At 39.3% G+C, this 22,860-nt stretch overlaps 1 protein-coding gene across 1 annotated transcript in view; it reads right to left on the bottom strand.

The window, feature by feature from the left end:
• Positions 1-5,384: 5,384 nt before the first annotated feature.
• The window catches only part of SLC26A3 (solute carrier family 26 member 3), a 28,925-nt gene continuing 11,449 nt past the window's right edge, over positions 5,385-22,860 (bottom strand). Inside the window, exons 11-20 of the mRNA XM_073810153.1 lie at positions 19,171-19,266; positions 18,073-18,179; positions 16,699-16,768; positions 16,515-16,607; positions 14,873-14,968; positions 11,175-11,408; positions 9,671-9,725; positions 6,881-7,023; positions 6,692-6,757; positions 5,385-5,522 (exon numbers count right to left, since the gene is read on the bottom strand). Of these exons, the coding sequence (XP_073666254.1) occupies positions 5,385-5,522; positions 6,692-6,757; positions 6,881-7,023; positions 9,671-9,725; positions 11,175-11,408; positions 14,873-14,968; positions 16,515-16,607; positions 16,699-16,768; positions 18,073-18,179; positions 19,171-19,266 (1,098 nt within the window). The remainder of the gene's footprint in view (positions 5,523-6,691; positions 6,758-6,880; positions 7,024-9,670; positions 9,726-11,174; positions 11,409-14,872; positions 14,969-16,514; positions 16,608-16,698; positions 16,769-18,072; positions 18,180-19,170; positions 19,267-22,860) is intronic.

Below are 22,860 nucleotides of genomic sequence, written 5' to 3'. Positions count from 1 at the left end.
ATTTAAGCCCATTTCCTATTAATCTACCTTTAAAATTGTTCTCCCTTTGTCTTCCTTCAGATTGAAAAATCTTGCTCCCTTTATTTTTCTTCCTATGTGTTACTTTGAAAATCTTTAATTTTTTTGTTTTAAAATTTGCACTCATTTCCATTATACAAGCAATAAGTCTTTTGGGAGAAATATGTCATATGACAAATAAAGATCCCCTTGACCACTACCACAATTAACATTTCTCTTCCAGAGATAACTCATGTTATAACTTTGGTGTATGAATTGTTTTAGTTGCAGAGCTGACAACTAAGTAATAGGCTCCATCCTCCGGTTAAGCACCCTAATCCACGGTAAATGTAGTATTTCATGGCCTAAACTCAAATAGGTACTGAGCACCTACCATGTGAAATATAAATTCATTTACATGCTAGATGCCATTTTTTAAAAATTTTTATTTTATATTGGAGTATTGTTGATTAACAATGTTGTGTTAGTTTCGGGTGTACAGCAAAGTGATTCAGTTATACGTATATCTATTCATTTTCAAATTCTTTTCCCATTTAGGTTATTACAGAATGTTGAGCGGAGTTCCCTGTGCTATACAGTAGGTCCTTGTTGGTTATCTATTTTAAATATAGCAGTGTGTACGTGTCAGTCCCAAACTCCCCATCTGTCCTTCCCCCTACTCTTCCTCCCTGGTAACCAAAAGTTCGTTCTCTAAGTCTGAGTCTGTTTCTGGTTTGTAAATAAGTTCATTTGTATTAATTTTTTTTTAGATTATGCATATAAGCAATATCATATGATATTTGGCTAGACACCATTCTAATCACTTTGGATGCACAAGTCTTTAGAGACAGATGACCATAAATTTCGTTAAATTATGTAACATGTTAGAAGTGTGATAAAATCCTAGAGAATAAAGGGAAAGTAAGGATAATGGGGGTGTTGGTAGGTTTGCAGTTTTAAATAGAGCAGTCTGAGTAGAATTCATTGAAAAGATGACATTTGAGCAAAGATTTGAAGTAGGTGACAGTTAGCCACGTATATTATGTGGGGAAGAACTTTGCAAGCAGAGGACACAGTCTGTAAAGGCCTTAAAGAGGGGGTTGCACCTGGCATATTTGAGAAATAGCAAGGAGATTGGAATGGAATGAGTGAGTAGTAGGAGGTCAGAGAGGTAATGACAGTGGGAATGGGGAGATCACAGGCTTCCTAGGCCATTGTAAAGATTTTGACCTTACTCTGACGTGGAAAACCGTGGTGGGGTTCTGAGCAAAGGAGTGGAATGATCTGGTTCTTTTAAAAGGATTATTCTGGCTGTGTGTTGAGAACAGAAGAGGGAAGCAAAGATTGGAAGGCCAGTCAGAAGGCTGTTTTAATCATTTTCACAAGAGATGATGGTGGTGACGTAAGTATCAAGAAGTGGGTGAGGGACTTTCCTGGTGGTCCAGTGGGTAAGACTTCACGCTCCCAATGCAGGGGGCCCAGGTTCGATCCCTGGTCGGGGAACTGGAACGCACATGCATGCCGCAACTAAGAGTTCACGTGCCACAACTAGGAGTCCGCATGCTGCAATTAAAGCCCACACGCTGCGACCAAGTAGCCTGCATGCTGCAGTGAAGATCCTGGATGCCACAACTAAAACCCAGTGTGGCATGCATAAATAAATAAATAATAAATATTTAAAAAAAGAAGTGGGTGACTTGTGGAAGGATGGAGATATATATATATATATATATATATATATATATATATATATATATAAAATAAAAATTTATGTATGTAAGTTAAGCACATATATATGATGGACATGGGTATATAATTATGAACCAACTAGATATGATCCCTGCTAATTAGGAGCTTACATTTCTAACTTACCCAGGAATTGTTCTTGATAGTAACCCCTGAATTTTCCTCAAAAGATTTTATTATGTTCTTTTTCAAAGTATAGCAGCCAGGGTGGGGAAAAACACTAAAAAATGTTTTACAAAAGTATACAGATATACAACCATAATGAGAGAAATAATTTATTTGATTCTGGAATTAATAATATATTTCCTAATAGCTTTTCTGGGTATACTTAATTGTGCAGTGCTAAATAAGTGACTTTGGAACAAATCTGCAGAATGCACCTATATTGTTCCTGAGTTTAGTCCTGCCTTGTGCTAGATCAGTTTTTAGATAGGTTTTTATTTCTTTTTTTTTAGGTTTTTATTTCTTTGAAGAGGTAGTATTTCCTAATGATTAAGAGCCTGGGCTCTGGAGTCAGACCATCTAGACTGAATTCTGGTTCTATGCCTATAGAACTAGCAAGTATATATAACTTAGACTAATTACTTATCCTCTTTGAGCCTTGATTTATTTTGCTTTTCTAAAAAATGAGGATAAACATAATACCTATCTTAGGGGGGCTAATTTGAGAGTTAAGTGAGTTGATACTAGACATATTTAAAAGGTAGAGTCAATAGAATTTCCTAACAAAATTTTCAGCCTGAGCAGCTGGAAGGCTGGAGTTGGCATTAACTGAGGTGGAAAGGTGCTAGTAGAACAGATAAGGGGGAGAGGATCAGTAGATCAGTTTTAACATGTAAGTTGTCCAAATGAAGATGGCAGACAAATATGAAATATTCCTCTCTCTGCTCTTGTTTATGCAGTGTATGGTCCAGCTTGCATTTAAGACATTTCATTTACATTTCTAACTGGTAAGTTACTGTGTTTAAACAAGAATATGTATCAAATGCATAAATTAGCATTAGAAAATGATTTTGAAGATAAACTGCTCAACATGTATGTATGAGCTCCAACCTTTCTTAATTTCAGTAATATATGTTTCTTCACAAGTGGTTCTGTCTCCCAGTTCATCACTGGATATCCTCTCCCCTTCAGTTTGCTCTGATTTGTGTAAGTTTTATGTAAGTTTTATTTATTTATTTTTTATAAATTTATTTACTTTTGGCTGCGTTGGGTCTTCGTTGCTGCGTGTGGGCTTTCTCCTTTTGCGGTGAGCGGGGGCCACTCTTCGTTGCAGTGCGCAGGCTTCTCACTGCGGTGGCTTCTCTTGTTGCGGAGCATGGGCTCTGGGCGCGCTGGCTTCAGCAGTTGTGGCAGACGGGCTCAGTAGTTGTGGCCCACGGGCTCTAGAGCGCAGCCTCTGTAGTTGTGGCGCACAGGCTTAGTTGATCCGTGGCATGTGGGATCTTCCTGGACCAGGGATCGAACCCGTGTCCCCTGCATTGGCAGACGGATTCTTTACCACTGCACCACCAGGGAAGTCCCATAAGTTTTATTTTTATCTTCCAACGCAATCTCTTAGCCTCTTCCTAAATCAGGGCTCAGAGTCTTTGCCCTGGTCAGTTTGTAATATTTGCTCTGAGGCAGGCAAATAGAGGCCCAGCCCCATGCATACCCCTTACCCAAAGCATATCCACCTTAGAGGCCTCAGAGAAAAAACATTTAAGGATGAGGATAAGTGAACCTCACTCAAGATGTTAAGGTTGAATGGATTGTGATGGGGGCACGGTAATTGGAGTGCTTCTTCCTGCTCTATGACATTTTGGTTGGCAAGAAGAGGGTAGAGGGCACCTTTGCTTGTGAAGATGCAGACATCAGTGACAATTCTGTGCAAGGCTTTTGCCCCACCCCCAAGCCAAATGACCAATTAAATAGGCTCATGCTTTCAATTTCTACTGGAGCTCTTAACCTGAGATTCATAGGGCATCATATACAAAGGTATATGTGTATATGTATTTTTTCCCCAAAGTCCATAGGGTACATGAGGCTCTCTAAGGTGTCCATGACTCAAAAAGTTTAAGACACGTTGCTATAAAGAGTGCTGACATTCTAGTTTTTAATTAAGAGTAGCTATGCAAATAAGCCTTTATTTTTCTGTAATTGGTTTTAAGTCCAGTAGACAAGCCCTCTCAGTAAAGACATTAACAAAGGTTAGAAGGGTACTTTGATAATAAACATTCAGAGGTGAGATCTAAAACAATTGGGGCAACTTTTCCCATTGACAAACTGGTTTGATGTTGAACAGAGGCCACTGAATCTTTTTCTGTTGGTGATGATGTTTAATTTCTATTACATAAAATAAATGCAAATTTGTACCAAGAACAGTTCCAGCAAAAAAGAGAAACATGCTGAATCTCATTCTCCAGTTGAATTGAGCTCTAGAGCTGTTACCCTGTGAGTTACAAATAATGACCAGCAGTGAAGAAAGAGTCAAAAACTAGTTATAGTTACAGATAGGGCATTAGAAGGATTGTATCTAAATCTGGATAGGAGGTTGAGTGCTTTAAAAAGCTATAGTAATCATAAAATCTGGGCAAAGAAGTCTCATTGCAGGGGGCTTAGAAGATTCTCATGTAGCAGGTTTCCAGTCAGATCACTATAAAGAGGACCCACAGCAAGCATGTTTCAGAAAACTAACAAGAAATTTAACAAAGCAAGACGCACCCACTGTACAATTGATTTTTTAAAATGGATATATATTAGTATGAACTATACAAATTACAAGATTCAAAGCAGTGGTGCAAATGCACTGCAAAATATGCGCAAAGGTAGTGACTTGGATGGAAATCTGTCAGTGCTATAAAAATACATTCAAACAAAATAATTTTCCTTTGCTAAATCTACAAGGTATAAAATTAAGAGTATTTACGTAATTGCCTACTAGATATGTGAAAAATATACCATGCTAGAACAATCTCGTTCCAAAGTTTGAAACATAATTTCTGTCAAACAAAAATATTCTTCATACAATGTATGAACTTATCAATAACTTTCTGGGTATAAAGTTGTTCTTTATGTGACAGTCAGATGAGGATCCCTCTGAATTATATTTTGATTAGAATTTTGTTTCACTGGGTACCTGGAAGAAGACAGAAAGTTCTTGCTTTAAAAGACTTGTTAAGTTCTATCCCTCTTAATAATCATATCTTGTATTTAAGAAGAGTAAATGTGGTCAATCTGATTAAAATTGGGAGCTAGAACTTACCAGAGTCACCAACAAGTTTTTTGTCTTCAATTTTAATGATCAAATAATACCTTCCACGACTACTTGGTTAACGTAGAACCATGTGATACCATGTTGTAATAGAAGTGTATCTTTCAAAGGCCTAATTTAACTTAACCAAAATAAGAATATAATGTGTTGTAGTAATATATTTCTTCACATTTGTTACAGGGGCCATACAACTCAAAGGGGCCAAGTGTGCTGGTCAGGGACACTCAGCTTTTACATGAATCACCACTGGTGGCCTAACCACGACTGCTGATTTATCTTCCTCTAAGTAATGCAAAGAGCTCGTGTTAAATATTTCTTTTTTTTTAAATATAGGGAAACAGGTACAGGATGGTATTGACTACATTCTGTTTGACAGTTGGTTCTAAAGCTATGATTGGACATCAGATTTAAATTCTGTTCCTATACTTGATCCTTTAAAACTTGGTGACAATTCTGAATCCAACAACTGGGCAGAGGGTTTCTGGTAAGGCTCTCTCTTCTGGTAACAGCTCTCTCGGGCAAGGTGCTAGATGTGGGGTTTTCTGGAAAACAGCCCTGGGAAACAGAATCATGGCTCTCCTTTCCCCCACCAGGTCTAATTTTCTGGAATGGCTTTTTCATCTAACCTTTTTCTGTTTGATAAAACTCTTAATAATCATCCAGGCTTATCTTATGCTATACATTGCTTCATTTCTAATTTAAATTCTTTTTTGCTATTCTTCTTAGACCTTTCTTCAAATAAGAGAAATACCACCAGCCACTTCCCGTACTTGAAGACAATCATTAGATTCTTTCCCAGGACCCTCACATCCATTAGTTTTTCACCAAAGGAAACAGCCAGTATAACATAATGTGCAGAACATAGATCTTGACATCAGACAGATCTTGCTTCAAATCCTGTTGTCAGTTTAGTGTGTGGCCTTAAGCAAATTAGTTAAGCTCTCTGAGCCCTTCTAATTTCCTCATTTGTGAAATGAAGATATCTTCTTTGCATATTGTTGTAAAGACTGAGATCATGAATGTAATGCACCTACCATATACTTGCCTTACAGCAGATACCCATTTTGATTTGTAGTTCTGCTTTTCCCAAACTAGAGACAGTCCCTTTTAGGAGTGAATATTCTAGAAATGAATATTCTAGAATGAAACGGCACTATCCAGTTAAATGATGATTTGGCAACTCTTTCAAGTAAGGAAGTAAAGGAACCTAACTTTCAGTGCTGGGCTAGGCACTGTCTAGGGGCTTCCCATGCATCTGGGGGTCAGGAGGTGTACATTAGCTTCTCAGCTCCATCACAAATTCATCTGTAGGTGGAAACAGTAATTCCTTCCCTGCCTCATGGATTGACAAGACCAGAATAAGATCTTTGTTGTAAGTACTTTGAAAACAAAACGTTCTCTCTCTCTATGCTCAATATTGCGCTAAGAGATCGAGTATCACTATTTTCCATCCTTTTTTTGTACTGGTCTGAGCTTATTTCCCCCCAGAGTCCCTATGAGATTGACGTTGCTTCAGTTTTCTTTCTTTCTTTCTTTTTTTTTTTTTTTTTTTTATTGCTTCAGTTTTGTAGCGATGAGGCACAGAGGCTCAAACAGGTGCTGGACTTTCTGCAGTGTGCTGGAAGAGGCCTCACTATTTTTAAAAGTGTTTTGTCCTAATGTCTAGATACAGGTAAACCTGCTGAGGAATCTTACCTGACATTCCCGATTACGTAATGCTCCATTTGTGTTTATGGTGAAATCAAATTTTGCTTCTTTTTCCTGAAAAACCAGGATGGAAATATGGATTAGGAATATATTTTTTTAATGTTGAAAAATAAAGGGAAATTTAAGAAGCACAGGTGGTTGGTTATACAAATGTGAAAGTCGCCAAAAAGCTGGTACCTGACTGGGATTAAACTTCGAAGTACTGTAATCTTTCTTCATCAAAATATGCAAAACAGCATCATGGATTGTTAAGAAGAATATTGAGTCCTTGACTTCATCATCAAAAAATTCACACCGTGCCAGCTTCTCAATGAAGTCATCTGAAGAGAAGAAAGAAAGAATAACAGGAAGAAGTAATTGTTTGGCTATGGGTTTCTCCTTGAGGTTGGGGATTTGAACTTACATTTGCAAATGTGCATTTCACTGATGTTTGGTTAAGTGTTTGGGGGTTGCAATGGTACGAAACCAGTGTACCATTAGTACAATGTCTTCTGGAACTAAAGGACACCTTTCTAAGAAAATTACACATATAATGTGTTCATGTAAAAACAAAGAAGGAAAAGGTTCAAATGAGAAAAACTTTTAGGCAGGAGACTTGTGAGTTAATCTCCCTCGTTAATGACTGGAGCATCAAATGTAGCTTATTATTAAAAGCTGAGATTCTGCCAAAATAGAACGTATACTCATGGACCAGTGCCATGGTTCTGGATTTACTAGTTACTGCTTTAGTCCATTTTCCCAAAGGTGCTGGGTACTATCAGAAAACATCTTCCTTGGCACCGTACATTACCTCTCCAGTCATCTTTGAGGAATTCTATTCTTGTAGGCACTAACCAGCATTGTTTGCACAGATAACCAAATATTACATCATGTCTACTACATGCAAAGCTCTGGCTGGGTAATATGAAGGATCAAAACCTAAGTTAGACATGAATCTTGTCCTGGAGTGAAGGTAGAGCTCTTATATACTATCTTAATGAAAGGGAAATTGTTGTAGAATCATAAAGGCAGGAAGCAATCTGATTTTTTTCTTTCATGTTTTTTTGGGGTCTTAAATAATGCCTAGCACAAGGTAGGTCCTCAGATATTTGAAGAATGAATAAGAGAGGCACAGATCATGTGCTATGGAAATTCAGAGAAAGAAGGGTAAAGGTTGTTTCCTCTTGGCAGGATTCTGGGAAAACTTGATGAAGCAGTTACCGTTTAAAAGAATGCCTAGGATCTGGAGAAAGAAGGATGAAGAGAAGGTATGAAAGGGTGGAGATGGGAAAGTCTGTTCACAGGCAAACTTTCAATATTGACAAGACCTAGCAGTGTCTGAGGGAGAGGGAGAGAGGAGGGCATTATGGTTGCCAGAACCCAGGATGCAGGTGGGTGGTGGTGTGCAGTGAGAGGGAGGGTGATGATCTTAGTTGAGGACCAAGAGGGATGCCAGGCAGCAGAGGCAGCAGGAAAGGACAATCTCAAAACACCTGGGATTATGGAGAAAGAATAAAATTGTTTAAGAGATTAAAGGGTTACTGAGATTAAGAGAATATTTTTAATTATAAGGAAGCCTTGAAACTAGAGTATATCTGTAGATTTTATGGGTAGGAGCCAGTAGAGAGCAAAAAATTAAAGATGCCAATTTCACGCCTCCCTCAATTTCACTTGTCCTCCCCCTCCGTAAAATGTTTTCCCCCAAGATACTGTCAAGGTTGACTCCCTCACTTCATTCCAGTTGCTGCTCAAATGTCGCATTACTGGACATCCTTGATCACCTGTCTAATATAGCACTACCCCTGTGGCTCTATGTCTCTTAACCCTGCTCTTTTCTTCACAGTGCTTATCATTACCTGAAATATCTTTTTATTTGTTTATTATCGGGCTTTCCCACTAGACTATAAGTTTCATGAGAAAGATTAATGGGATGAGTCAGAAAATGGGATGGGAGAATATTCTAGTCATGGACAAGGACACTGATTAGTTCTTGCAGAGGACTTAGATGAGAACTGATAAGGATCTGGATTAAGGCTGTAGAAATGGAGAGGAAGAGTGATTCACTTCATATTTATGGTGACTCACTGAATATAGAGGGATGGGGAGGAGAAATTAAAGACGGCTCCAAGGTTTCTACTTTGGGCAACTGGGTGGGTATGTGGTGATGCAGTGATCAAGATAGAAAAGGAGAAGGAGTAGTTTTGGGAGGGAAGGTAATATATTTAGTTTTGAATACATGTATCTTAGGTACTTGGAGGACATCCAGATGGTTGAATACAGGGTCTGCAGCTCAGAAGAAAGGTCTGGGCTGAAGATGTAGTTAGCAGATTCATTAACCTGTAGACATACTTGCAGTCATAAGCATGCTAAGAGATTGGCTTAGAAAGAGTTGATAGAATTAGAACCATAGGGTTTAGGTTTGAACCTTGGGGAAGACCGACTGCGGTGTGGAGAGGAAACAATGTCAGACACTGTGGAGCTCTGAGAGTGGTGGGAAAGGACTCAGAAGAATGGTCTTGCAGAAGTCAGGGAGACAGAGGCTAAAGAAAGGTACCTCAATGCTAAAGTAAGCTCCAAGAGAATGAGGCTGGGCTGGGGGTGGTTGATCTTGACAACCTGGACATCATTGATGACCTTGGCAAGGGCAACCTCATCAGTGAGGTGAAGCAGAAACCAGGTAATTATGGGCCGATGAATCGAGGGAGGTGAGGAAAAGAGAAAACAAGCCTACTTTTCTAGGAAGTTTAGGGTAAACAGTGGTTACATATTCACTCCTTTGCTGCCTGTTAAACTAGGATTCAAATTGTAAAGTTAATTACATATTGACACAACTCAAATATAAATATGCTGTTCCCTAGAGATTTCTATTGGAAATCTACAAAGTAGATTTCCTTCTTGGTGATCATAAAAAGTGCCTGTTCTTTGGAGAAGCTGTCTAGATTGAGAGCAGTGAAGAAATTGTCAGAATATAAAAACAAAACAACTTACCATCAGTTCCAACAATATACACATCTACCTGAATCCTGATAAATTCTTGCAAGATCTGTTAAAAAGAAAGTAGATCTTCCTTAGGGAACAGTTTCACTTGTCAGAATCATAAAGAAAACTATCATAATTATGTCTTAGGGTGATATGTTGCTTTCAGAGCCTCTTACATTTTGAAACGAGACAATAGTATAGAGATACTAAAGTTAATAACAAGGCTCTATCACAGAAAGAAAGAAATCCAAAGGAAAGAACTCTAAGGAAGGATGATGGGAAAATGTTCTGCCTTGACTCACAAGATGAACTCTGATTTAATTTTAAAAGTTTCTTCTATGGGATGATCTTGACTTAGAGCTTTTATCTATATAAAAGTTGAAAAACCCCATGACCCGTACACATTGTTCTTTTTATTCCTGTCCACAGTGCCTGGAGGTATCTAGCACCAATGAATCTTTATCCGTTTTCCTGATCTTTAGGCTAAGAACAAAGGCCAGTAGTGATATGAGAAAGGTCATATAAGGTTAAGAAAAGTATCTTGTACTTTTGATCAGTTTAGCGATCATAAATATCACTATTATCATCAGTAAACACTTTTAGAGCCTCTACTGGGCTGAAGTAAGAATTAGGACCTTAAGGAAACCAAGGAAACCTAAGGCAGAGTCCCCATCCTTTGTGCTATACTGCCAAGATCAAAACATAAACTTTTTGTGTATTTTCTCCTCCAAAGCTAAAATAGAAGCAAAGAAAAAGAAAAGGCAAGCAGTCTCAAAAGTTATGTGATGTTTAGATTTTTTTTAAAGATAGTTTGAAGGAAATAAAATTGATCCTATTTTTGAATTTTATATCCAGTTCACCTATACTTAATAGATCTTAGGTCAGTTTTTATGTAGGCAGATTTCTATAAAAAAATAAGCAAAAGAGGGGAACTTGGAATTCTTAAATTCTCTTGATATCTGTTTCTGCATTTCTGTTAGAAACTCATTATTTTAGAAATGCTGACGAAACTGTGCAAAGAAAACAGCCTGCAACCTGACTGTTACAAGTTCCGTTTTAAAATCACATGTGACATTTATTCTTTTGCATATCTACTTTAAAAAAACCACACATTATTATATAGTCAAGTGAAATCTCACTGGCTTATGAAAGATGAGGATAAAAACAAAAGGCCACTTTTTTGTTCCACTTTTTCCCAAAACCTCCTCTATTTCAGGACAATTTAGATACAACACCCGCAAGGATTTGAAGGCACTGCAGAATTGGAATTTAACAGGATTATGAGCATTGTTGTCTATAAGCATACATTAGAAATTATATGCAGGCTCATGGGAAATGCACTTTTAAAGAGTTCTCTGAACATGCCCCACCTGTACTCCCTCCATGAAATATTCTAAGATTAAAATTTACTTCTACTTAAGCATGTGTTATCTAAAGGAGCATCCTTCCACAAATACACCTTTTTTACCTTTAGTGACTAATTAGCTGTTTCCATTCAGAAAAGAGAAATTACCATTTTGAGACCCCTCATTGATGAAATGTCAAGAAATGACACTGCTGAAAAGTCAAGAATGAGGCTGTGGAGGTTGATTTTAGGGACCATGATGTTGAAAGGAAGATCAGCGTTCCAGTCTATCTGGAAGGGCAGGTCTGTTGTATTGATGGGCTGATCCAGTTCTTCTATATTATCATTGTCCAGCTCTTCGTCAGAATCTTTAAAGCCATCAACAGTACATATATAACCTTTCTGCAAGAGAGGATACTAATATGCATAAGAACTGTGACCGAGAAAAACACTGTAGGCAAAGATGTCACAAAAAAAGAAACTACAGGCCAATATCGCTGATGACCATAGATGCAAAAATCCTCAACAAAATACTAGCAAACAGAATCCCACAGCACATTAAAAAGATCATACACCGTGATCAAGTGGGGTTTATCCCAGGAATGCAAGGATATTAACAAATATTACAAATTGAAGGAGAAAAACCATATGATCATATCAATAGATGCAGAAAAAGCTTTTGACAAAATTCAACACCGATTTATAATAAAAAACCCTCCAGAAAGTAGGCATAGAGGGAACTTACCTCAACATAATAAAGGCCATATATGACAAACCCACAGCCAACATCGTTCTCAATGGTGAAAAACTGAAACCATTTCCACTAAGATCAGGAACAAGACAAGGTTACCCACGCTCACCATGCTTATTCAGCATAGTTTTGGAAGTTTTAGCCCCAGCAATCAGAGAAGAAAAAGAGATAAAAGGAATCCAAATTGGAAAAGAAGAAGTAAAACTGTCATTGTTTGCAGATGACATGATACTATACATAGAGAATCCTAAAGACTCTACCAGAAAACTACTAGAGCTAATCAATGAATTTGATGAAGTAGCAGGATACAAAATTAATGCCCAGAAATCTCTTGCATTCCTATACACTAATGATGAAAAATCTGAAAGAGAAATTAAGGAAACACTCCCATTTACCATTGCAACAAAAAGAATAAAATACCTAGGAATAAACCTACCTACGGAGACAAAAGACCTGTATGCAGAAAACTATAAGATACTGATGAAAGAAATTAAAGATGACACAAACAGATGGAGAGATATACCATGTTCTTGGATTGGAAGAATTAACATTGTGAAAATAACTATACTACCGAAAGCAATCTACAGATTCAATGCAATCCCTATCAAACTACCAATGGCATTTTTCACAGAACTAGAACAAAAAATTTCACAATTTGTATGGAAACACAAAAGACCCCAAATAGCCAAAGCAATCTTGAGAAAGAAAAACGGAGCTGGAGGAATCAGGCTCCCTGACTTCAGACTATACTACAAAGCTACAGTAATCAAGGCAGTATAGTACTGGGCTTCCCTGGTAGCGCAGTGGTTAAGAATCTGCCTACCAATGCAGGGGACATGGTTCGAGCCCTGGTCCGGGAAGATCCCACATGCCACAGACCACCTAAGCCCACATGCTGCAACTACTGAAGCCTGCGTGCCTAGAGCCTGTGCTCCACAACAACAGAAGCCACCACAATGAGAAGCCCGCACACTGCAATGAAGAGTAGCCCCTGCTCGCTGCAGCCGGAGAAAAGCCCGCATGCAGTAACGAAGACCCAACGCAGCCAAAAATAAATAAAAGAAAAGAAAAAAGACAGTATGGTACTGGCACAAAAACAGAAATATAGATTAATGGAACAGGATAGAAAGCCCAGAGATAAACCCATTCACATATGGTCACTTTATCTTTGATACAGGAGGCAAGAATATACAATGGAGAAAACACAGCCTCTTCAATAAATGGTGCTGGGAAAACAGGACAGCTACATGTAAAGGAATGAAATTAGAACACTCCCTAACACCATACACAAAAATAAACTCAAAATGGATTAAAGACTTAAATGTAAGGCCAGACACTATAAAACTGTTAGAGGAAAACATAGGCAGAACACTCTGTGACATAAATCACAGCAAGATCCTTTTTGACCCACCTCCTAGAGAAATGGAAATAAAAACAAAAATAAACAAATGGGACTTAATGAAACTTAAAAGCTTTTACACAGCAAAGGAAACTATAAACAAGACGAAAAGACAACCCTCAGAATGGGAGAAAATATTTGCAAATGAAGCAACTGACAAAGGATTATTAATCTCTAAAATATACAAGCAGCTCATTCAGCTCAATATCAAAAAAACCAACAACCCAATCCAAATATGGGCAGAAGACCTAAATAGACATTTCTCCAAAGAAGATATACAGATTGCCAACAAACACATGAAAGGATGCTCAACATCACTAATCATTAGAGAAATGCAAATGAAAACTACAATGAGGTTATCACCTCACACCAGTCAGAATGGGGTTCATCAGAAAATCTACAAACAATAAATACTGGAGAGGGTGTGGAGAAAAGGGAACCCTCTTGCACTTTGGTGAGAATGTAAATTAATACTATTCACTATGAAGAACAGTATGGAGGTTCCTTAAAAAACTAAAAATAGACCTACCATATGACCCAGCAATCGCACTACTGGGCATATACCCCAAGTAAACCATAATTCAAAAAGAGTCATGTACCACAATGTTCATTGCAGCTCTATTTACAATAGCCAGGACATGGAAGCAACCTAAGTGTCCATCGACAGACGAATGGCTAAAGAAGATGTGACACATATATACAATGAAATATTACTCAGCCATAAAAAGAAAGGAAATTGAGTTATTTGTAGTGAGGTGGATGGACCTAGAGACTGTCATACAGAGTGAAGTAAGTCAGAAAAAGAAAAACAAATACTGTATGCTAACACATATATATGGAATCTAAAAAAAAAAAAAGTTCTGAAGAACGTAGGGGCAGGACAGGAATAAAGATGCAGACATAGAGAATGGACTTGAGGACACGGGGAGGAGGAAGGGTAAGCTGGGAAGAAGTGAGAGAATGGCATGGACATACATACACTACCAAACGTAAAATAGATAGCTAGTGGGAAGCAGCCGCATAGCACAGGGAGATCAGCTCGGTGCTTTGTGTCCACCTTGGGGGGGGGGGGGTGGATAGGGAGGGTGGGAGGATAGGGAGGGTGGGATGGAGACGCAAGAGGGAAGGGGATATGGGGATATATGTATACGTATAGCTGATTCACTTTGTTATAAAGCAACAACTTACACACCATTGTAAAGCAAATATACTCCACTAAAGATGTTAAACAAAACACTGTATGTCAAGGATAAGTAGTGAATTTCTGAAGCATAGATTCAGAGTTGGGTCAATTGATGGGATTGTAAACTGTTTTATTTGGAGAATAAAAAATTTCTTAGGGGCTTCCCTGGTGGCGCAGTGGTTGAGAGTCCGCCTGCTGATGCAGGGGACACGGGTTCGTTTGTACCCCGGTCTGGGAAGATCCCACATGCTGCGGAGCGGCTGGGCCTGTGAGCCATGGCTGTTGAGCCTGCGCGTCCGGAGCCTGTGCTCCGCAACGGGAGAGGCCACAACAGTGAGAGGCCCACATACGGTAAAAAAAAAATTTCTTAGGAGAATACAATTTTAAGGAGACCCTTAAAAACATGACACTAATTGACACACAAAGTACCTTGTTTATCCGACATTTCATTTAAAGGAATGGAACCAACCTCTTGAACTACATTTTACTAAGCTTTTAGGTATAATATGCAGAAATGTGGGCAAGAAGCTTACCAGTGTCACTTGCAACAGACCTTTCTTCTGCAGTTTTCGGATTTTCTTCAAAGCTTTGTTGCGCTTGCGAAGAATTCGAAGTGGACTAAAGCCAACCTGAAAAGCCCATTGCTGTGTTACAAGAATGCTGAATATTCTGCTACTTATATAGCATAATTCTAGTTAATGGCATAATTCTACTTATATAGCATAATTAAGCGGGGTGGGTTGAGGGATTGGGGCACATAAAGCAGATATTTGAAATAAAATTTACAAGTGGTCCAAACATCATCATTGAGAGCATTGTATCAGACCTATGGTCTGCTCAGCCTGTATGCAGTTAACATTCAAAAACCTCTGTACCATCCAGGTTTTATCCCTAAAGTATCCATTAATGGGTCTAAATTCTATTTGAAGTTTTTGTTTTTGTTTTTGGCCCACACAACCCTTAGGGAATTTTATTTTATTTTATTTTTTCTATTTTTTGAATATGAGTGGCATCTAATTAGTATCCTGCTTCTAGATACTTTTTATTCTATTAAAATTTGTATGATTATATTTTATAATATCTACTGTTATATGTCTTATTTTATACTTTTAGTATTAGATCTGAGGGTAACGTTCATTTTTCCCCTTTTCAAAACAAATGTGTTCTTATTGTGGTAATATTTAGCTCCAGAGTAATAAGTAAGGAGGATCAAATTATGTAATAAAAAAATCATTGACAAAAAAATGTAGTGAGATGGAAAGATAAGTGAAAAGGACAGTATCTAAAGGCAGATAGACAGTATGATCCCATTTTTGTAAAAAAAAAAAACTTGTTGGGTAGAAAGATATTTGATGCATAACAAATGAGTAAAAATAGTTAGGGTTTAAGGCAGAAGCTCTGTGCAAGGTACAGAGTGGACCAGAAGGCATGTGAAAGAGTGAGTGCTGAGCTTTTGTTTCTTAACCTTAAAGTCTGCTTCTTTGTCAGCTTCTCTCCAGTCCACCAGGGACACTAGTTGTTATTTAGTGTTAAATATTCATTTATATTATATTTATTCATTTCACTTATAAGTATTCATTTGCTATCCTGAATCTCTTCAAGGATGCAGTCAAATATTAAGGACTCGTGTTGTTTCTGAAGTTGATTCCCAAAGAAAATCTGTAGGAGATCATCTATTGAAAACCAGCAGCCCAAAATCTTGTGGTAAATCTTTTTACTTTACAGCAGAATTTAATAAAAAGGGTCTCTATATTGGACCTTATACAAAAAGTCTCAGGCTTCCTTGGTGGCGCAGTGGTTGAGAGTCCACCTGCCGATGCAGGGGACACGGGTTCATGCCCCGGTCTGGGAAGATCCCACATGCCGCGGAGCGGCTTGGCCCATGAGCCATGGCCGCTGAGCCTGCGCGTCCGGAGCCTGTGCTCCGCAACGGGAGAGGCCACAACAGTGAGAGGCCTGCCTACGGCAAAAAAAGAAAAAAAAGGGTCTCATTTCCCAACATGTTAATGGACCCCTTATAATGTAGTTCCACCTGCCCTGGGACACAGGATACAAAATCACAAACACAACCCAGCCTCAACATATGTGAAATGAATGACACTCCTGTTACAGAACAAGCATTTCTTCCCTAGATATTCAGTGGAATTAAAAAAAATTAATAACCCCAAACCTTACAGCATCGATAAGTTTCTGCTTAAAGAAACTAATGTTTGCAAAGTAAATAGGAGATGGACATCTGAAAATCTTCACACCGTCTGGTTCATACATCTGTAAGGCAGAGAAGTCATAGTAGATGGTGCCCATTAGATTTATATTAATATCATTTAGCCAATCAAAGAGAAAAATGAATTTTCCTTACTTCAGAGTAATCTTTTCTATTCTTATAGATGTTGCTCCTGCCAACATTAGCCAGCGTGCTGCACTTGGGACTGTAGGAAAAATCAACACCAAGTGAATCATTCATGCATATACGTTAGGCCTATGAGGCTAACGTCGATGTTTTCCCAGCATCCCAAAGCAGGCTCACTTTTCCAAATTTTAAAGGTTGGGGAATCCTCACGCCATCATGCCCTGGAGGGCATACACCTTCTTTGACTGACCCTCCCACAGCTCCTGGAAGCGTGCCTCTCCTCCCATTTACCACATCCAGTTTACAAAGCACTTCCATATGCTTTGCCATTTTCATTCTGAATATCAGTTAGTGGGTGAAATAAGGCAGATACAGTCACCTTGTTGTATAGATAAGGACATGGAGAAGTATCATGATTTGCCTATGACCGCTCAGTTTGTCTCTGTGTTTGATGGGTCCCCAAGAAATGAATGAAAATATAAGTGAATAAACAAGTGCAGGAACATTTCAATGTAAATGTGTTCCGTCAGTCCAGGATCAACCTTAACTATGATAACACCTTCTGTTCTAGAACACCGTAGATCCCAACAAGCCTTCTCTCTCTGTCACGCCATGTAATCCAACATAGGCTGAGTGACCACACGGTGGTGACATTACACGGCAGAGATTTAAGAATCCAAAGATGTTTGGACTGGAATTCTGTTTGGAATTCTGTTAAAAATCAAGAATTCTAAGTAGCTTTTGTGGCATTTCGGGATGAGAGGGGCCTTTGAGAAGTTTTCTAATCCAGCTCCTTGATTTTCAGGTGGGAGTCCAATCTAACAACCCATCCAGGGGAACAACAACACTCCCCCAGACACGGAGAATCTCAGAATCTTCTCAGAAACGCTTTCCCATGTTTAACAAGTCTGAGACAAAGACAGTAAACCTGCTCAGCATAGAATTACCACCAGTTTACAGCTGGGCAAACAGACTCAGAGATTTATGATTTCTTTGAATTGGTGTCAAAGCAGGGAGCAGACCAATAACTGGTGGGATCTGGCTGATGCTCTAAGGTTGGGCCATTCTTTCACCCTCAGGCTTTGGGGTGAGGCAGAACAGATTGGCCAATCTTCTCTTCCTTTTTTTTTTTTTTTTTCTCTCGCTACACGGCACAGCATGTGGGATCTTAGTTACCCACCAGGGATAAACCCTCGCCCCCTGCAGTGGAAACGCGGAGTCTTAACCACTGGACCACCAGGGAAATCCCAGGCTTAGCCAATCTTGATAGATTTGCATACCTATCAACTAAACTGCTTTTCCCTTAACAAGTGACAGGTTTTTTTCTCCTCCGACCTGGGCAGGTCAAAGCCTGCAAGGATGCAGACCACAATGAGCACTTACAACTGGGTCCTGAAGACGATAGTCAGGAGCTGAAGCGCCACACTAGCAGCCAGGCCTAAACCGAGGCCCAGGACAACGGCAAAGATGAAGGTCATGACCCAAATTAGCTGTCAAAAGAAGGCACACATACACCACCGTTTACTCTCATTTAAGTACAGTGTCCTAGGTCCAGAGCTATAAGAAAGCATGAACTTCTAGGGCCCAAAGCAGAAGTTGGGAGTGCACAGCAGAAGAGACCTGCCTTGAGGTCATTTCTGCTGGCTCGGGTTCTGAGCTGCAGAAACACAAGCAAATCTTTTCAAAAATCCCAAGAGAGTGTATCCATTTCTAATCCCATCCCTGGGCCAGTTAAGGAAATGATCGAATCTGTCACAGCGAAAATTCCAGAACCAGCTGCTCTTTGTCAAAATCAGCAAATTAATTGGTAGAGCCTGGACTAATCTCTTACTTTTGGTCCTCTGATTTAATTAAAGGCTACTGTCTCTACCAGACTCCTAGCATGCCAAAAAAGTGTTAAAATCCCTAACACTGATCTATCAGCAGCAAAACTAAACCAAGTGTGGTTTATTACTTTATGCTTGTTAAGTACCATAAGCTATGTTAACAAGCCTTTTTACACCACAGACTTTGACCCTGATATAATTAGAGACATGGGCTTCTCATTGTAAGGCATGCTGAGAGCGAGGGGAGCCTTTAGAGTGTTTCCAAAAGGAACGTTCAGAATTTTTCTTCACAGATTCTCTGGAAACGAACATATGATGTAATGAAGAACAGAAGCAATGCATACCCTAAGATTCAGAGAGTTTCTGTGGTGTTAGAGGTGACTTCAAGAAGTTTTAGAACAGATCTAAGAAGTTCTCTCCTTGTGTTTCATGGACCATTGCCTACTTGTAAGTAGCTCATCCTTTTACATTAAAATCCCAGAGAATAATCATTAGAGTATGTAGTTTCAGGATAGCAAATAAAACAAACTCAGGTTATTTAAACAGACAGATAGAAACAAAATTTCACTTTGTTTGCAATATAAATATGCATTTTACATCAGCATTAAAATGTCATTCTGATTCCTCTCTTTCAAATACCATCGCCTCATCTTACACAATCATACTTATCCTTTCGCCACAATCTTCGTATTTCTGTGAACTGCATCAGCATTCCTTTCAAGTTTCCAAGGGCTAAAGCTGCCAGGACAGACTGTGAAAAACATAAAGAGCAGATGTACTTTGAGATAATCCAATAACCATAGAGAAGCAAAGGTGAAGGTTGTAAATAAGTGAGTCCTTTCCAGGGCCTCAAGGCCTATCAAAGGATACACCCTTTTCTGGTGTGCAATGCCATGCACGATACACCAGACCCGGGACTGTGAGCTGTCCCCAGCCATGATTTTGTCCCCACCACAGTGACAGGGACATGCCATAGATGATCTGATAGCATTTACTCGCCTGTACCTTGGGTCAGAGAAAGGCAGATCTGAAGACCTATGACCAAAAGAAATTCTTCCCAAGCAGAGGTGGTCTAGTGTATGTCTATTTACTGTAGGTAGGGAGAGGAGGTTGCTCTTTGTTTAAAAATAAAACTTGGGGGGACTTCCCTGGTGGTCCAGTGGTTAAGACTTTGCCTTCCAATGCAGGGGGTGCGGGTTCCATCCCTGGTCGGGGAGATAAGATCATGTCTCGCGGCCAAAAATCCGAAACGTAAAACATAAGCAATATTGTAACGAATTCAATAAAGACTTTAAAAATGGTCCCCATCAAAAATATCTTTAAAAAAAAAAAGAAACTTGGGGAGCTTGGGGCCTTGGAATCAGAATTCAAACCTTGGATGATGATCAGTGATCATGTCATTTAGTAAGAGGAAGCCGAAGATCACAGAGAGGTTCGCAAAGATTTGACGCCGACTCTCTGGGACAGTGTGAACCCTATCTGTCTTGTTCCCTACTAGATCCCCAGAACCTACTGTGGTAAATGCACGTGGGAGGGGCTTCATAATTATTCAGCGAATGAGTGGGTGAACTAGTGAGTGGAAGAGGCAGTAACACAGCCTCCTTTAAGAGGCCTGATGGTGATACTGCTGAACAGTAGAGTCACGAAGAGGGGTCTGGGTGGTCAGCTAAGCTCAAGTTTTTGTTTCGTGGCATGCCAAAATGAGATAATTTGTCTTGCAGGAATGATGATAATTAAGGTGAAAAATGCTGAATGGCACCCTCTCTTCCTTATTTGGGTTTTAACACAATGGTAGGAACAGGCCCCCAACCCCTGCCCCCAATTCAGCTGTTCGATTCTGAATGGACTATGGAATTTGTATACTGACTACTTTCACACCATAAAAGAAATGTACAAAGAAAAACCAAACACAGTTGGTGTTTTCCTATCTCAAATATAGTTTAACTGATCTAGACATTTTTTATTTTCACAAGTTATGTTTATAATTTAATGCCTGACTAGCTCATTTACTCACTGTGAGAATACAGGTTGTTGTTTAGAAGACTAAATATTGTCTTAAGTGACTTTAAAAAGGAAATTACACACAAATGCACACCAGTTAAAAAATGGGGGAAACTGGATAAAGTCTGTAATCTGGTTAACAGTACTGTACCGATGTCAATGTACTCGTTTTGATATTGTAGTGTAGCTATGTAGTTGCCCTGCCCCCCTGCCATGGTAGCTGCGTGAAAGGTTCACAGTACTCTGTACAATAAGCCTGCTGCTTTGGGGGACTTTACTATAAAACACGTCAAGTACCACCTGCAGAAGAGACATATTTTTTCTTTTCATTAGGCATTATTTACCACCTGGTCAGTATTCCATGGAAAAACAACTTGAAAATGGGTAAACAACATATATATGTATAACCGAATCACTTTGCTGTACACTTGAAACTAATACAATGTTATAAATTAACTATACTTCAATTTAAATTTTTTTAAAAATTAAAAAAAAATTGAAACATTTACAGTGAAATACATACACAATAGAGCCTTTAAAAAAAAAAAAAGATTACAGAGCCCTGAGAAGCCATAGACAGGAAAAGGGGAATCATTTTACCAGGAACCAGGTATCCATACTGTAATTGATATAAAGGATTAATTGTAAACAAAATGCTTAGAACTCAGCTGATGCTTAGTAAGCGCTCAAGGGACGTTCATTCTTAGCTATCATGAAGGGTTATTTTGTCCTTATATGATAAAAAGAAGTAGACCAGTTATTCAGATGAAACAAAAACATTACAGACACAATGGTCTAAGAAGGAATTGTCACATGGTTCCTTTACAAAGTAGGGCCTTTGATTAGCATCCTGGACAGCGTCACTGGTGTGGTTTATTCACGAAAGAGATAGGATTTTAAACGGCAATTGTTTTTTTAGTTTCTCCCAATTGAAGTGGGTGAGGTAGAGCCCAGGGATACACATGGGAGGAAGCACACAGGGCAGAATTCTCTATTTCGGAGAGCTGTGTGTGCATTTATTTTTATTGAGATATACATTATTATACACACTATTTCTTTGGTGGTGACTTTTTGACCCATTTTATGCCATTCCTCTGGAAATCAGTAGGTTAGCATAGGAAGAACGCATAATTTTAGCAAAGAGTACTGTGCACTGCTTGGCCACATTCGGGATAACTGCACTGGGACTCCAGAAACCTTGGACAAAACTCATGTTCCAGCTACTAATCAACAAGGGAAAAGGCCTAGATAACAACCAACAGACTTTGGTGGGCTGTGTCCCATCTCTATGTCCTTTGTAGTCAGAGGTAGAATAGAATGTTTGTAGAATAAGAATAACAACAATAATAATCTTTACAATAAAGGCTAGCATTGGGACTTCCCTGGTGGCGCAGTGGATAGGAATCTGCCTGCCAATGAGGGGAACACGGGTACGATCTTTGGACCGGGAAGATCCCACATGCCGCGGAGCAACTAGGCCTGTGCGCCACAACTACTGAGCCTGCGCTCTAGAGCCTGCGAGCCACAACTACTGAGCCCGTATGCCACAACTACTGAAGCCCACGTGCCTAGATCCCGTGCTCCACAACAAGAGAAGCCACCACAAGAAGAAGCCCATGCAAGGAGAAGCCCACGCACCACAACAAAGAATAGCCCCTGCTCACCACAACTAGAGAAAGCCCCTGCACTGCAACAAAGACCCAACGCAGCCAAAAATAACTAAAATGTAAAAAAAGGCTATTATTTATTAAGTGTTTATCATGTGCCGCACCCTGGGCTAAATATTTCACGTGCATTATTTCATTCAATTTTTGCAACAACTCTGTGAGGTGGGGACTATTTCCCTCCCTGTTTTACAAATGGGCAACTTGAGGTTCAGAGAGGTTAAGTAATCTGCCCAAAACACACAGGTAATAAGCGGCAGAGCCACTTAGAAGTACATCTACATGACTAGAGCCAGTGCCCCCGTACTCCCTCAAAGTCAAATTAAGACCACAAAGAACAAGGTATTGACCATCATCTGGTTTCCTACAGATCCTGTATTTTCTAGGGCCTGCTGTTATTTTTGTAACCTGGATGCTGCCACGGTGGACAAAGCATTAAACTACGCCCTCAAAAATTACAGTTCAGGAGAGATGGAGAGAGGAGCATGAGGTGAAGGTACAAGGTCAAAGTCTAGCTGTTGGCTCCCATCCAGCAATCTGACAGCTTTGGTCTTGGAGTCAAATCAAACTCTGGGAGCTGCAGGGCGTATTCCTAAGAACAGGTTGTGTGGATGATAGCACCATTCTCTGAATTCGATAGAGGCCCTGATGACCTCAACCTTTAAGAAAATCTTCACTTT

This window comes from Tursiops truncatus, chromosome 9 (genome assembly GCF_011762595.2).
Source record: "Tursiops truncatus isolate mTurTru1 chromosome 9, mTurTru1.mat.Y, whole genome shotgun sequence".
Taxonomy (NCBI): Eukaryota; Metazoa; Chordata; class Mammalia; order Artiodactyla; family Delphinidae; genus Tursiops; species Tursiops truncatus.
The sequence above is the reverse complement of the archived record's forward strand: the minus strand, read 5'-3'. Positions and strand labels throughout refer to the sequence as shown.